Source organism: Eptesicus fuscus, chromosome 1, assembly GCF_027574615.1.
Source record: "Eptesicus fuscus isolate TK198812 chromosome 1, DD_ASM_mEF_20220401, whole genome shotgun sequence".
In the NCBI taxonomy this organism is placed as follows: domain Eukaryota; kingdom Metazoa; phylum Chordata; class Mammalia; order Chiroptera; family Vespertilionidae; genus Eptesicus; species Eptesicus fuscus.
Window position 1 is genome coordinate 2,913,730 of NC_072473.1, and position 12,497 is coordinate 2,926,226.

General features: G+C 44.1%; 1 protein-coding gene across 2 annotated transcripts in view; it reads right to left on the bottom strand.

Annotated features, from left to right (window-relative positions):
• Positions 1 to 1,138: 1,138 nt before the first annotated feature.
• Positions 1,139 to 12,497, bottom strand: part of MID1 (midline 1) — a 99,627-nt gene continuing 88,268 nt past the window's right edge. For both annotated transcript variants that reach the window (XM_008156588.3, XM_028132774.2), the window contains exons 7-9: positions 9,387 to 9,548; positions 8,076 to 8,283; positions 1,139 to 2,467 (exon numbers count right to left, since the gene is read on the bottom strand). In XM_008156588.3, coding sequence (XP_008154810.1) covers positions 2,119 to 2,467; positions 8,076 to 8,283; positions 9,387 to 9,548 — 719 coding nt within the window. In that variant the 3' untranslated portion in view covers positions 1,139 to 2,118. The remainder of the gene's footprint in view (positions 2,468 to 8,075; positions 8,284 to 9,386; positions 9,549 to 12,497) is intronic.

A 12,497-nucleotide genomic window follows, 5' to 3' on the forward strand; every position in this document is an offset into this window, starting at 1 on the left:
CATTTATTGGTACCTGGAGACCATGAGTTTTTAGACCCTTTTATTTAAAACCTGTTAATGTACAAAGTGCATTAAAATATGTTATCCAACTACTAGAAACAGTATGTAAAAATTACTAAGACAACACTTTCAGTTTATTCCGGGAAAGCACACACACATTGTTTTATAGTATAAAAAAAATCCTATTGAGTTTCCAGAGAATGATTTTTTTTCCCATTGAGGTGTCCATCTTTTAGATGTGAAATTGTCCTAAGTAGCTATCAAAATATTCATCTGGGTATAAATAATATAGTAAATATATAGACTCTATCTGTTAAGAAAAAGCAGAGCATCTGCCAGTGAAGAGGACAGAGGCCCCGGGAAGCCACCATGAAGTCCAGACTCGAACTCACATCATGTGATGCTGAAACAGCGGGTCTGTGAATGGGGTGCAGGGGAACAGTTGGTTGATTTGGTTAAAAACAAAATCACTACAGACAAAGCCTAAATCCGCCAGTCTGTTCAGGCAAAATGGCCAACCCAGGAGCCCGGATCAATATTTCAGCAAATGAAATGATTTATAGGTGTCATGCTTTTGCCAAGGAAGAACCATTGCCAAATTCCAGGTCCAAGGACTGGAACTTACTTCATGGACCATTCCAAGGTGTCAGATCAGCATGCCAAGAGCCCCGCCTTAGCAGATGCTATTGAAGGTTCCAGTGTGGGAATAGCAGATGTGATTTTTTTTTTGGTCTTACAACTCTATGGTAAACTATACTAGAATATACAGAGGGACTTCTACAACTTTCAAGATGTGTTTAATAAAGGTCCGTTTACAGTAACGTTTGAGGCACGTAGACTAGCAAATAGTACTTTATGCAACGTCCCTTGTCATTAGCAACTCATAAATAGCGTTTGGGGGATGACTTATATTTGGACATGGTAGTGGCAAGTGGGGCCACGTGTCGATCTCCTAGAGCAGTGGTTGGCAAACTCATTAGCCAACAGAGCCAAATATCAACAGTACAACGATTGAAATTTCTTTTGAGAGCCCATTTTTAAAACTTAAACTATATAGGTAGGTACATTGTTATTAACTTAATTAGGGTCCTCCTAAGCTGGCCTTTGCTAAAAACCCAAGGGGCCAAAGAGCCGCAGTTTGCCGACCACTGTCCTAGAGAGAAAAATCAACGCACAGTGGTGCTGCCATTTGTGATAGAAACTGTTTATTTCCTCAGCTCCAGTGACAAAAGGAAAATGATTTGGGGGTGGGGAAGGATAGGACAGCTATGAAATGTAGTGAAGAAATCTCAGAGGCCTAAAGAAATGATTAAAAGAAAGAATGAAATAGATTGATATCATGAAATAGAATCCTACTTCCTTCCGATAAAACACGAATCAGCTTGAATTTCTGAATAATCAGTAGGATTCCAAGTGACTATTTTCAATTGCAGTATCATTCTTAACGTTCTCCCAGAATCCTTAATCCTGGGACGAGCAGGGTAAACTATGGCCGAAGGCTTCAGAATCTTTCCATCATTATCCCACCAGCCATCAGAAGGCAACTAAAGATTTAGCCGTGGCAGATTCCAAGATCTTCCCATTCTCTCTTTTGCTCTCCATTGTAGTTGACCTAATAAAAGCTTCCACCATCACAGTTAAAACACCTCAAGATAAACCAAAGAAATCCCATTTACTTCCCTACTAGGTTCAAAACTATGTTTTCTTTTTAAAGTAGTTGCATATTCTGTTATGTACAGTTATAGACTGTGATGCAATAAAGGTTGTAAAGAGCTGATAAATGTACGGGCCTCTTAATGTGCAAAACCAAATAATTCCTAAAAGAGTTGGAATCCCGGTTATGTTTCTTTTATAAATAATCTATAAATTTTCCTGTAAATACAAAAGAAAATTTGAAGAACGTATTAAAGACTGTACTTCTTAAAGACTGTACTTAATACAAAATACAGTAAGGAGGGGGGGCTGGAAATAGCCCGTTTTGAAACCTATCTTAGCTGATTTCTGGATGCTTTTTGGCGAGACTTAACCACACTCTGGAAGCCTGTGCTTTCTCTGCCCCCTAAATGGTGGCCACAAGCCTTCCTATTGCCCAGAAAGCACCTCCACGTGGCCAGGTGCTCATGGCAGCTGCTCGGTGCAGTCCAGGTGGTCTGGGATGGGAAGCCCAGTTATAATGGTCAGACACTTGTTCCACACGGTGAAGGTGGGGCACACAGGCTGCGAGAATGTGATGTCGAAGGTGTAGAGGTGGACGGAGTTCAAAGCATCGTAGAAAGCGACGGAGCCATTATCATAGTCCAGCAGGATGCCCACGCGCCGGAGGTGAGGGGATGGCTCAATGGGGATTTCCTTGCTGTTGTGTCTCACCACCCAGTTATTGTGGCAGCGGCACAGTGCCCAGGAAGCCGAGTTCTTCCCAATCCACTCGTGCTTCGGGGCTGATTTGTACGCAAGGCCAATGGCATACCTGTAGGAACAAGACCGCAAAAGCAATGAACACTGAATTTGTCAGCTGGTGCCATGCCTGTCATTTCCCACAACTTCAAGAGCATTTTGCAGAAGGCAAGCAGGGAGAATGGTTTGCACTTATGGGGATCAGTTCCTTGTTACCATTCAGCCTCACTTTTTTCATCTATAAAGCAGGGACAATGACAGTCTTCATCTCTGAGGGTTGTTTGGAGGAGTCAAGGCAAGAATACATGCAAAATCCTGGACACAAAGCCTGGCCTGGAACATTCCGTAACTGTTACTTTATTATTTTTGCCCAATGACACATCTTACCTAATAAAAGAGAAACATGCAAATTAATCATCACTCCGCTATGCCCACAGCCAATCAGAGTGAATATGCAAATTAACCCAACAAAGATGGAGGTTAATTTGCATATGCAGGTGCAGAGTGGTGTGAAGCCAGCTATGAGGGGAAGAGGGGCAGTGGAGGGAGCTACTGGAGTGGTGCTCCAGACAGAAGCGAGGACTTGCTTGCTCGGGGCGGCTGGGAGTGAAGCCAGGGGCCTATTCTTGCACGAATATCGTGCAACGGGCCTCTAGTCTACAATAATCCTATATAATAAAAGCGTAATATGCAAATTGACTGAACGGCTGAATGACCAGTCAGCGGGGGGCGGGGCCGGTGCCAGGCCAGCCAAGGCGCCCTGTAGAGGGAGTGGCAGCGATGGGACGGGGGGGGGGGGGGGGGGGGAGAGGGCACAGGCCAGGCTGAGGGACAACCCCCCCCCCAGTGCATGAATTTTCGTGCACCAGGCCTCTAGTAAAAGCATAATAAGCTAATTAGATCAAACGTCCTTCCGGACAAAGCTGCAGCAGGCGGGGCCCGCGGCAGAGGTGGCAGAGGGGGCTGGGGCCAAGGCCCTTGCACGAATTTCGTGCATTGGGCCTCTAGTTAATAAATAACAGATTCAGAATTTAAACCTCGGATGACTCAAAAGGCCACAAACTTAAACAACGTTCGCTAATGCTTTCCTTCACCAGAAACTGTGGAATTCATCACTGCCAAGAGCCCTTCTGCTTATATTTCCGACTACACTTAAAAATTGTGAATGTCTGAGCAGAGGATATCCTGGTTATTCTAAATGTTCTCTCACTGCTCAAAACAATGTTAATAATTCTTTTGACAATCTTCTAAGCTCCTTAATCTCCTTTTACCCCAAGAAGGTATGACTCCGTAATATTTGTAGTAGTTCAGCTATGAAGACAGGTGAAACCCATCCTTCTAATAAAGAGTGAATGATTCAGCCCTGGCCAGTGTGGCTCAGTTGGTTGGAACTTTGTCCCATGCACCAAAAGGTTGCTGGATCGATTCCTGGTCAAGGTACATGCCCAGGTTGCAGGTTTGATCCTTGGTTTGGGTATGTGCAGGAAGCAACTAATCAATGTTTCTTTCTCTCTCCCTCTCTCTCTAAAAAAAATTAAAAAATCAATAAAAACATTTAAAAAAAGAGTGAATGATTCAGTTCAACTTTTAATATGTTATAGCAGAAACTAGTCTAACTAGATGTTGACATAAGGTACCATACCCAATGCAGAGAAAAACTTCATCGGTCTTTGATAAAATAACACTCTTTTAAAAATCACATGTTGGGTTTAAAATACAATCACTTTAAGAGTAGCATGTTTAAAACAGACTACAACACACCATCATTGATTTAAAAGAAATGGAATTGATAATCCATTAATCTCAGTGTGCCAACCTGTTTACCCTTACTTCAGCCTCCTCTTCCCTTTCATATATCCCGCCCTACATCATAGGGAGGATCCTGGGGCTACCTTTTCCAGAATCTTCTTTCCAGCAGGAGTCTGGATCAGGGTCTGCCATGGCAAGTCCCTGGCACAAGATCCAGAAGTCCTAAGAGTGGGGGGTGGGGGGAAACGCTCTTTTCCAGACAGAGGCAAGGCTTCCAGAGGCTTCTGGGTGAGCTCGGGCACACTTGCATCTGGGCCGTGGGGAGCCGTCTAGCACCCCTAGCATGTCAAGACTTCATCGATGGGCACAGCAGGCTCCCTGACTTGTGCTTCCAGCCCTGGCCGGGCTCCAGGTAACCCTCCAGCCCCCTTCCTCCGTGTGGAGAACCTAAGGTGAGTTCTGCTTTTCTGTTGAACCCTCACTGAAACACTTGGAAAATATTTTTGTCTTGCAGTTGTGTGTGTTTTCCTCATAGAGGGCCTCTATGCGCTGGTAGACACCCTTGCCATTTTTTTCAGATAATTTGGAAGCTATATTTGCATCACAAAACAGACATATGTCTGTATTATTTCCTTGTTGCGGCACGCCATTTTTATTTCTTATTAAAGAACTCTGACGTCTATTTCCCATTTGAACCTTAACGGAACCCCCTATGAAGTAGCTGCTGCAGATATGACTGACTTCATTCAGCAAATGGGGAAGAACAGAGGTTAAAATTAGCCGCAAAATTCAGGATCTCGCCCTCTTCCCCTTGACTTCTGTGAACCCATGTTTACTTAACACCATTTCATCAAAACCAAGTGCACATGAACAGCATCAGAGAGTAAGAAAATAACTATGTGTACAGTCCATTAAGCAAAGGCAAATACCATTATATTATCATTAATCTGAAAACCTATGCACATATTTCTACTGAACTTGAAAGGAGCAGGCAGAAGGTAATGTTCCATTAAGTTACACAGTGAGACTCGGAGAATTAAAAATGTATAAAAATTATGTTTCTCAGAGCAATGTTAACATGCCCCATTGCATGGATCACAACATGCATGTTAATGTAAAGTCAAGACTATATTTCATGAGAAAATATGTGTCATTAGCTGTTGCAAATCAAGGCGTCACAGGAATTTGATTGTAAGGGTCACCCTTTGCTCACTAAAACCTCCCAGGAAATGTTCAACCATGTTCTACACGAGAATTTTTCTGAAAATTGACATAATCATGTTTGCAAAAATCCAAAGTGTGGCAATTAATTTTAAATTTCCTCCCCCTCATGAGTTGGTTTTGACATCTGGAGGGTGTTTTCAAGGTAATGCTGATCTATGTTTATATAACTGAAGTGGTCTGGTGGAATTTCCCGTACCATTCATCAATGGGCATGAGATCATAATGATCAGGTATAATTTATCATAAATAATTATTAATGAGCTTGTAATTATTTAGACACTGGTTTCCATCCCAGATTAATATAGCACATTAATTAAGTAGTAACGTTTGCTCTTTTGCACCTGCAAAAATTCATCGTATTTTCCTTTGGGCTTTTATCTTGCTCCAGTGTAGCTAAAAACTGTAAATGCCAGCCTGGACCAGAGCTGAGTGGGGGCGGAAGGATTCGTTTCCCATCCTCCAGCAGGATGTTGGGACAGGAAAAGGTTCTGGGCAAAGAGAATTGTGATGCTCACAACAGAAGAAAGTCTACTTGGTTAGCCAATGTAGGTACCAGCGTTGGGAGAAATGACACCCAACCTTGTGATTTCACTTAGATGTCAGTTGACTTGTGCTAATGCTATAAGGCACTTAGGCACAATGTATTCTTTGCATAAATGTGAATTGAAAACTTCTTTATAATAAATGTTGTAGCATCTTTATCTCAAAACGGCACTGTTATAATACTCATCATTATCAGGTTGTGCACTTTTCAGCCTTTTCTAAAGCAAGGATTAAGCTACTACTCATGAAGCACTCCACTGTAAGCCCTAAAGAGTCATGATAATGTTTCGAAAATAGAACATGTTGGTTAAGAGCAGGGATCAGCAAACTACAACTCACAGGCCAAATCTGGCCATCTGCTTCTTTTCATAAGCGAAGTTTTATTGGTGCACAGCCACACCCACTTGTGGACATATGGTCTATGGCTGCTTCTCTGCTACAAGTAGAGTTGAGTAATTGTGACAAAAATCACCTGGTCTGCAAAACCAGAAATATTGGCTCTCCAGCCCTTTACAGGCAATGTTTGCAGACCCTTGGTTAAGAGCTTGCATGCTGACTGCAGACTTCCTAACTCTGCTATCTATGAGCTTTGTGACCCTTGGGCACGTGCTTCAGTCACCCCCTCTGTAAAACCTGCTAGTATCACCTCCCTTTGTAGGGGTGTTAGAATAAATGAGTCAACATCTGTAAAATGCTAAGGTGAGTGCCTGGCACTTAGTTGTGCTAGATGAGAGCTGGTGAAATAAAAATAAAATGGCTCCCTTTTTGTACAACAGCCAACAGGTATTCGTGAGACAACTGGCCAGAGTAAGGCGTGAAGTTTGTGGCTCTGGAATAGGCACAGTCAGCTTTGTGAGGTTAACTTGGTAAGGTAAACTAGTTCCTACGTAGACTGCACCCTGACCTTCTAGGCTAAAGTTCCGAGGCTGGATCTACCAGACCTTGTGAAGAGATTCCCAGCCTATGATAACCACTTCCCCACAGCCTTTAGCTCTCCGACATTTGCACCAACTAGCCCAGTCTAAATTCACACAGTATACAAGACAATAGAAATTCGTTTTTTTCAAAGAATGAAGAGTAATGTTTTACAGTAGGTACTGGCAAACTTTTTCCATAAAGGGCCAGAGAGTTAATATTTCAGCTTTGTGGACCATAGTATCCTGTCGTAACTGCTCAATTCTGCTGTGTGGCTCAAAGGCAGCTATAGACAAGATGGAAAAGAATGGGCGTGACTCTGTTCCCATAAACCTTTATTTACAAAAACAGCTGTAGTCTGCTGACCCATGTTTTAAGGCATGAAAGAGCCGTGTTAGCATACTAGCTCTCCCCAGGGATGAGGACTCTATCATCTTAGCTGCCATTCTTGCCAATAATAAAAAATGGATAGACTTGAAACAAGTTATTTTTCTTATTGGCTGAATAGATTAGATGATTGCTTGGGGAATATTCACTCCCTCTTCTCTCCTCCACGGGAGGAATATACTTCCTGCACCATTGGCTTTGGCCTTGGCCATGTGACTAGCCCAGTGGTCAGCAAATTCATTAGTCAGCAGAGCCAAATATCAACAGTACAACGACTGACATTTCTTTTGAGAGCCAAATTTTTTAAACTTAAACTTCTTCTAACGCCACTTCTTCAAAATAGACTCGCCCAGGCAGTGGTATTTTGTGGAAGAGCCACACTCAAGGGGCCAAAGAGCTGCATGTGGCTTGCGAGCCACAGTTTGCCGACCACTGGACTAGCCAATGAGAAGTTAGTGGACATGATGCAAGCAAAGGCTTGAAGTGAGCTCGCATCGTTGGGCTTGTACTCTTGGGCTCCTGGAGAAGACCACGGCCTGGGTAGCCCACACATCCAAAGAGGATGAAGAGACACATAGAACAGCCCTAAATCCAATCTACAGCTTAAAGCAAAGCCCAGCTGAGATTAGCCTTGCTCAACTGACCCACAGATGTGGGCGTTAATGAGCAATAATAAATGATGGTTGTTTGAAGCCACTGAGTTTTGGCATGTTTGTTATGTAGCATGACTAGCAACAGCTGACTGATCAAGGTTTTCTGCATATAATTCTTCAAGATGGACCCTGCTATGGGTTGATGCTCTGACAAAGTAGAGAGTGAAATGTGCCTTTTTATAATTGGAGACAATAGATATAATTGCTTACCACGTGCTTCCACTTATGACCACTTCCCAATAGTGCCGGCCACTGTCAATGAACACGTTCCCAGCTACGCCGTAGCTCCCTTGGCTGGTGAAGCGTTCGGGTGTGTGACTCTTTTTGGATGATGACTCATCACGTTCTACTGTCAAGTTATCATGAGACACCTTCAGCTTTCGATGTGCAGATTTGGGGTCCAGTTTAAATGGTTGGCCTAGAAACAATTTACAAAACAAAAAGAGGAAGAGGAAAAGGACGGTTTATTTACTAAAATCACCGTCATGACATGTCTCAAAGATATATTCCACAGAATTAACCTCAGTGTATGTATTTATTCATATTTTTCCTACTTAATCTCTAAAAACATTTGTCAGTGGAAAGAGTGAGAGGAGAAATTAGCTTCATGGTTAAGAGCATGTGTCTTAAACACAAATATCAGGAGTCAAATAACGTCATTTGACTACTGACGTCAAGGATATGGGTTAAACGAGGGTCCCCCTGAAAAATAGTTATTGCTCCTGTTCGCTGGCTGCTGGCAATCCTCTAACATGGCACCATACTGACAGACTCCAATTTGCTTTCTCTTGGGAGGTCTTACGTAAAGAAATACCATGTCATATAACATAATATTTCTAGATCAAAAAGATGTAAAGAAAAAAGAGGATAAAACAAAACACATGTGAGTAGAGACACACAGAGAGAGACGACAGGATTATGAGACATGTGTATAAACCAGATCATTCTTTGTTGCGGGGCTGTCCTGTGCATTGTGGGATGTTTCCTATCATCCCTGGCCTCAAACTACTAGATGCCAGTAGGTAGCATCCACCTCAGTTGTGACAACCAAAAATGTCTCCAGGCATTCCTAAATGCCCCACCTGGAGAGTGAAGCAGAATCATTCTTGAGAGCCACAGACCTAGGCAGGTATCTGAAGTAAATAAAAAGTTCCTGAAGAAAGATTAATTTGCTAATCTGTTAGAGAGAACAATATCATCTGTCATGTACTGTGTCAGAGCCCTAACTGTGTCTCAGACTTAAATATATCTACATGTATGCCCCAATTCTCACAAGAAGCCCTCCAGGATTATTTATTTTAAAAATGGAAAGTCTGAAGCACAGAGAGATTAATGGCCTCACAGCCCTTAAGAGTATGAGTCAGTTTTCGAACCCAGAGGTGTCTGATGCAAAATGCACTAGTCTCCGCTGGCTCTCTACTTGCTTCTGAGACTGTGAGTGATGCCCGAGACAGATGAAAAGGAAAGAAAGGGGGACAGAGAAGGGAGAGACGACATCTCTGCAGATCTCATGGCACTTACTGTTTGTCTTCAACTTCCCGGGCTCGCTGCTGCGGCTGCCCGCCTGGTTGATGGCCTTGACGATGAAGATGTACTTGGTGCCGCTCTGCAGACCGTGCACAGTATAGTGGTTCTGCTTGATGTTGGGCACGATCATCCAGCTATCGGCTGAGTTACACAGACCTGCAAAGTCAACCAGATGTGGAGCAGTTCTTTGGTGCAAGCACAGGGCAGCGTTTGCATAATTTTAGGTTACTTGACCCATAAATGCCGTGCTTTGTCACTTCTTAGGGAGATAACAATATACTTGAGTGCTCAGTGTCTTGCCTCTAGTAAGTCAACCTATATTTATCCTATATAATAAAGAGGTGATATGCAAATTGACCCTCACACCCTCGCACAAGATAGCCATCCCCATGTGGTCAAATATGGCCACCACAAGATGGCCGGCCGGGGAGGGTAGTTGGGGATGACCAGGCCAGCAGGGGAGGGCAGTTGGGGGTGACCAGGCCAGCATGGGAGGGCAGTTGGAGGCAATCAGGCTGGCAGGGGAGGGCAGTTGGGGACGACCGGGCTGGCAGGGGAGTGGTTAGGGGGTGATTAGGCTGGCAGGCAGGCGAGTGGTTGGGAGCCAGCAGTCCCAGATTGTGAGAGGGATCCCAGATTGGAGAGGGTGCAGGCTGGGCTGAGGGACATCCCCCCCCCCCCCCCAGTGCACAAATTTCGTGCACTGGGCCTCTAGTTATTATACACTGAGTGGCCAGATTATTATGATCTCTGAACGCATAATAATCTGGCCACTCAGTGTTTATATATATATTAGAGGCCCAGTGCATGAATTCGTGCATTGGTGGGGTCCAGCCAGCCTGGCCAGGGGGAAGGGACATGGGCAGTTGGCCGGCCTGCCTGCTAGTCAAACTCCTGGTCGAGGGGACAATTTGCATATTAGCCTTTTATTATATAGGATATACACTGAGTGGCCAGATTATTATGTGTTCAGACATCATAATAATCTGGCCACTAAGTGTATATTCTTATTGTGTTCTCTAAATGGGAAAACCACTTAAAGTTATTCTATTGCAAATTCTGTTCAATATAAATAGGAGCAGCAAAGATGGTTCTGTCTAGGACGTTAAGCATGGATTATGTGCTGTGGGTCGCCACTGATTCCTCCTCCCACCCTCGCCCCCATTTTTATTATGACCATTAAATATTTACATCTCATCAATTCTGAGACTCACAGAAGGTGAGAAGAGACCCCATTGCTGTATGAGAAGTTGACTTTATTTCTGTTGATGTAGTAGATTGCATTTTTATCTCTAATTCATCACCCCACCCAGGACCCACACCTAAGTGACTTGGCAGTTGGTTCCTCTAAAGCAAGAATGTCAAACTGGCAGCCCACAATGACTATTTTTGTGGCCCAGCCAATATAACGGTATGCAAGAAACATTTTAATACAAATTTCATAACTTAATTTTTACAATATCCTGTTATACATAATCCTATATAATGAAAGCATAATATGCAAATCGATCAAACGGCAGAACGACCGGTTGCTATGACATGCACTGACCACCAGGGAGCAGACACTCAACGCAGGAGCTGCCCCCTGGTGGTCAGTGAGCTCACGCGGGGTGGTGGGGGCAAAAGCTGGGCTCACAGCTGGTGAGCACAGCGGCAGTGGCGGGAGCCTCTTCCACCTCCCCTGCAGACAGGCGGTAAGGAGCGAGGGGTCCCAGACTGCGAGAGCCGCAGACTGTGAGAAGGATGTCTGCCTGCCGTCTTAGGCCCGGTCCCTGGGGGGATTGGGCCTAAGCCAGCAGGCGGACATCCCCTGAGGGGTCCCGGACTGCGAGAGGGTGCAGGCCAGGCTGAAGGATCTCCCCCCCAACCCAGTACAGGAATCTCATGCACCAGGCCTCTAGTTATTAATAACAAACTACAGTGTTCGCTAATGACTGATTACTATCATCGTGTTGCATTCATTTCCCTTACGCGCCTTACGTGCAGGTGCACCATTTCTCTCCACTAATACTAGCAGCGAATATTTTAGCAGCCGATGGCCATGTCATTAGTCTTAGACTGACTTGTTTGGTGTGCACAACAGGAAATATTTTGCTTTTGGAGAACAAGAAAAATATGTTTATTTACATCATGCTTATTTATTTGTGCAGTTATTCAATGTCTGGTAAGTTAATGTTCAAGAAAAAATATTAATTTTTATTAAAATGTTCTATTTTATGTTAATGATTACTCCTTTATTTCAGCCCTTTGTACTCAGCATGTCTCTATTGAAATAAACCTACATTTCTATAAAAATTAAAGCTTATTTTTTGTGGCCCACATAAACTTAAACCTTATTTGGCCCATGTTAGCCATTGAGTTTGACATGCTTGCTCTAAAGAGACAGGCTATATTCCCTTATCACATGACTTTGGATGGCCACGTGACTTGCTTTAACCAATAGGATGAGGCTGAAATGTCAAGGTGCCAGCTGTAAGAGTAGGCAAACAAGGCCTTGAGAGCTTCTGTTTGCCCTCCTGTGCCTCTGCCATTGCCATGGGGAGAACATTCCCCAGGGTCTGCTCATCCAGACAGGATGAGACACAGGAACAGCTCTATTGCCCAGCCAATGCAGGAGGGAAGCCGGCAGAGACTGGCCAATCCAAGCTAACTTCTGTCAGGGGAGCTAAGACAGTGATCCCCGGGGTTGTTTGTGATGCAGCATTAGTGTGGCCACAGTTAACCAATTCCACAAGATATGTCCCTAAGAGCACCCTGCAACAGCGGCACCAATGGGCAGCTCAGGGTCCAGTGTGGGATTAGAAAAGCATCCACAGGGATTCTGACCAGCTGCATCTCTAGAATGACTGGTTTCAGAGTAGAGAGGGGCTGTGGCTCTGGCTGCATTCTGCAGGATGTGGGGTGGGGAGCCGGCTGAGAATTTATGATGCTTGGAAGAACACGCAGGAAAAAGGAAGCCCATTTGGTTTTGCAGCTGGCTGATGCCGAAAACATCTCTTTGGTATTGGGTCCAACTCTCCTCTTTCCCCTGTCTACCCATCAATCTCCACTCTAAACAGAACCTTTTCCCAGCTCCCTGGTGACTGGGCTGTCATGAAGTTTCCG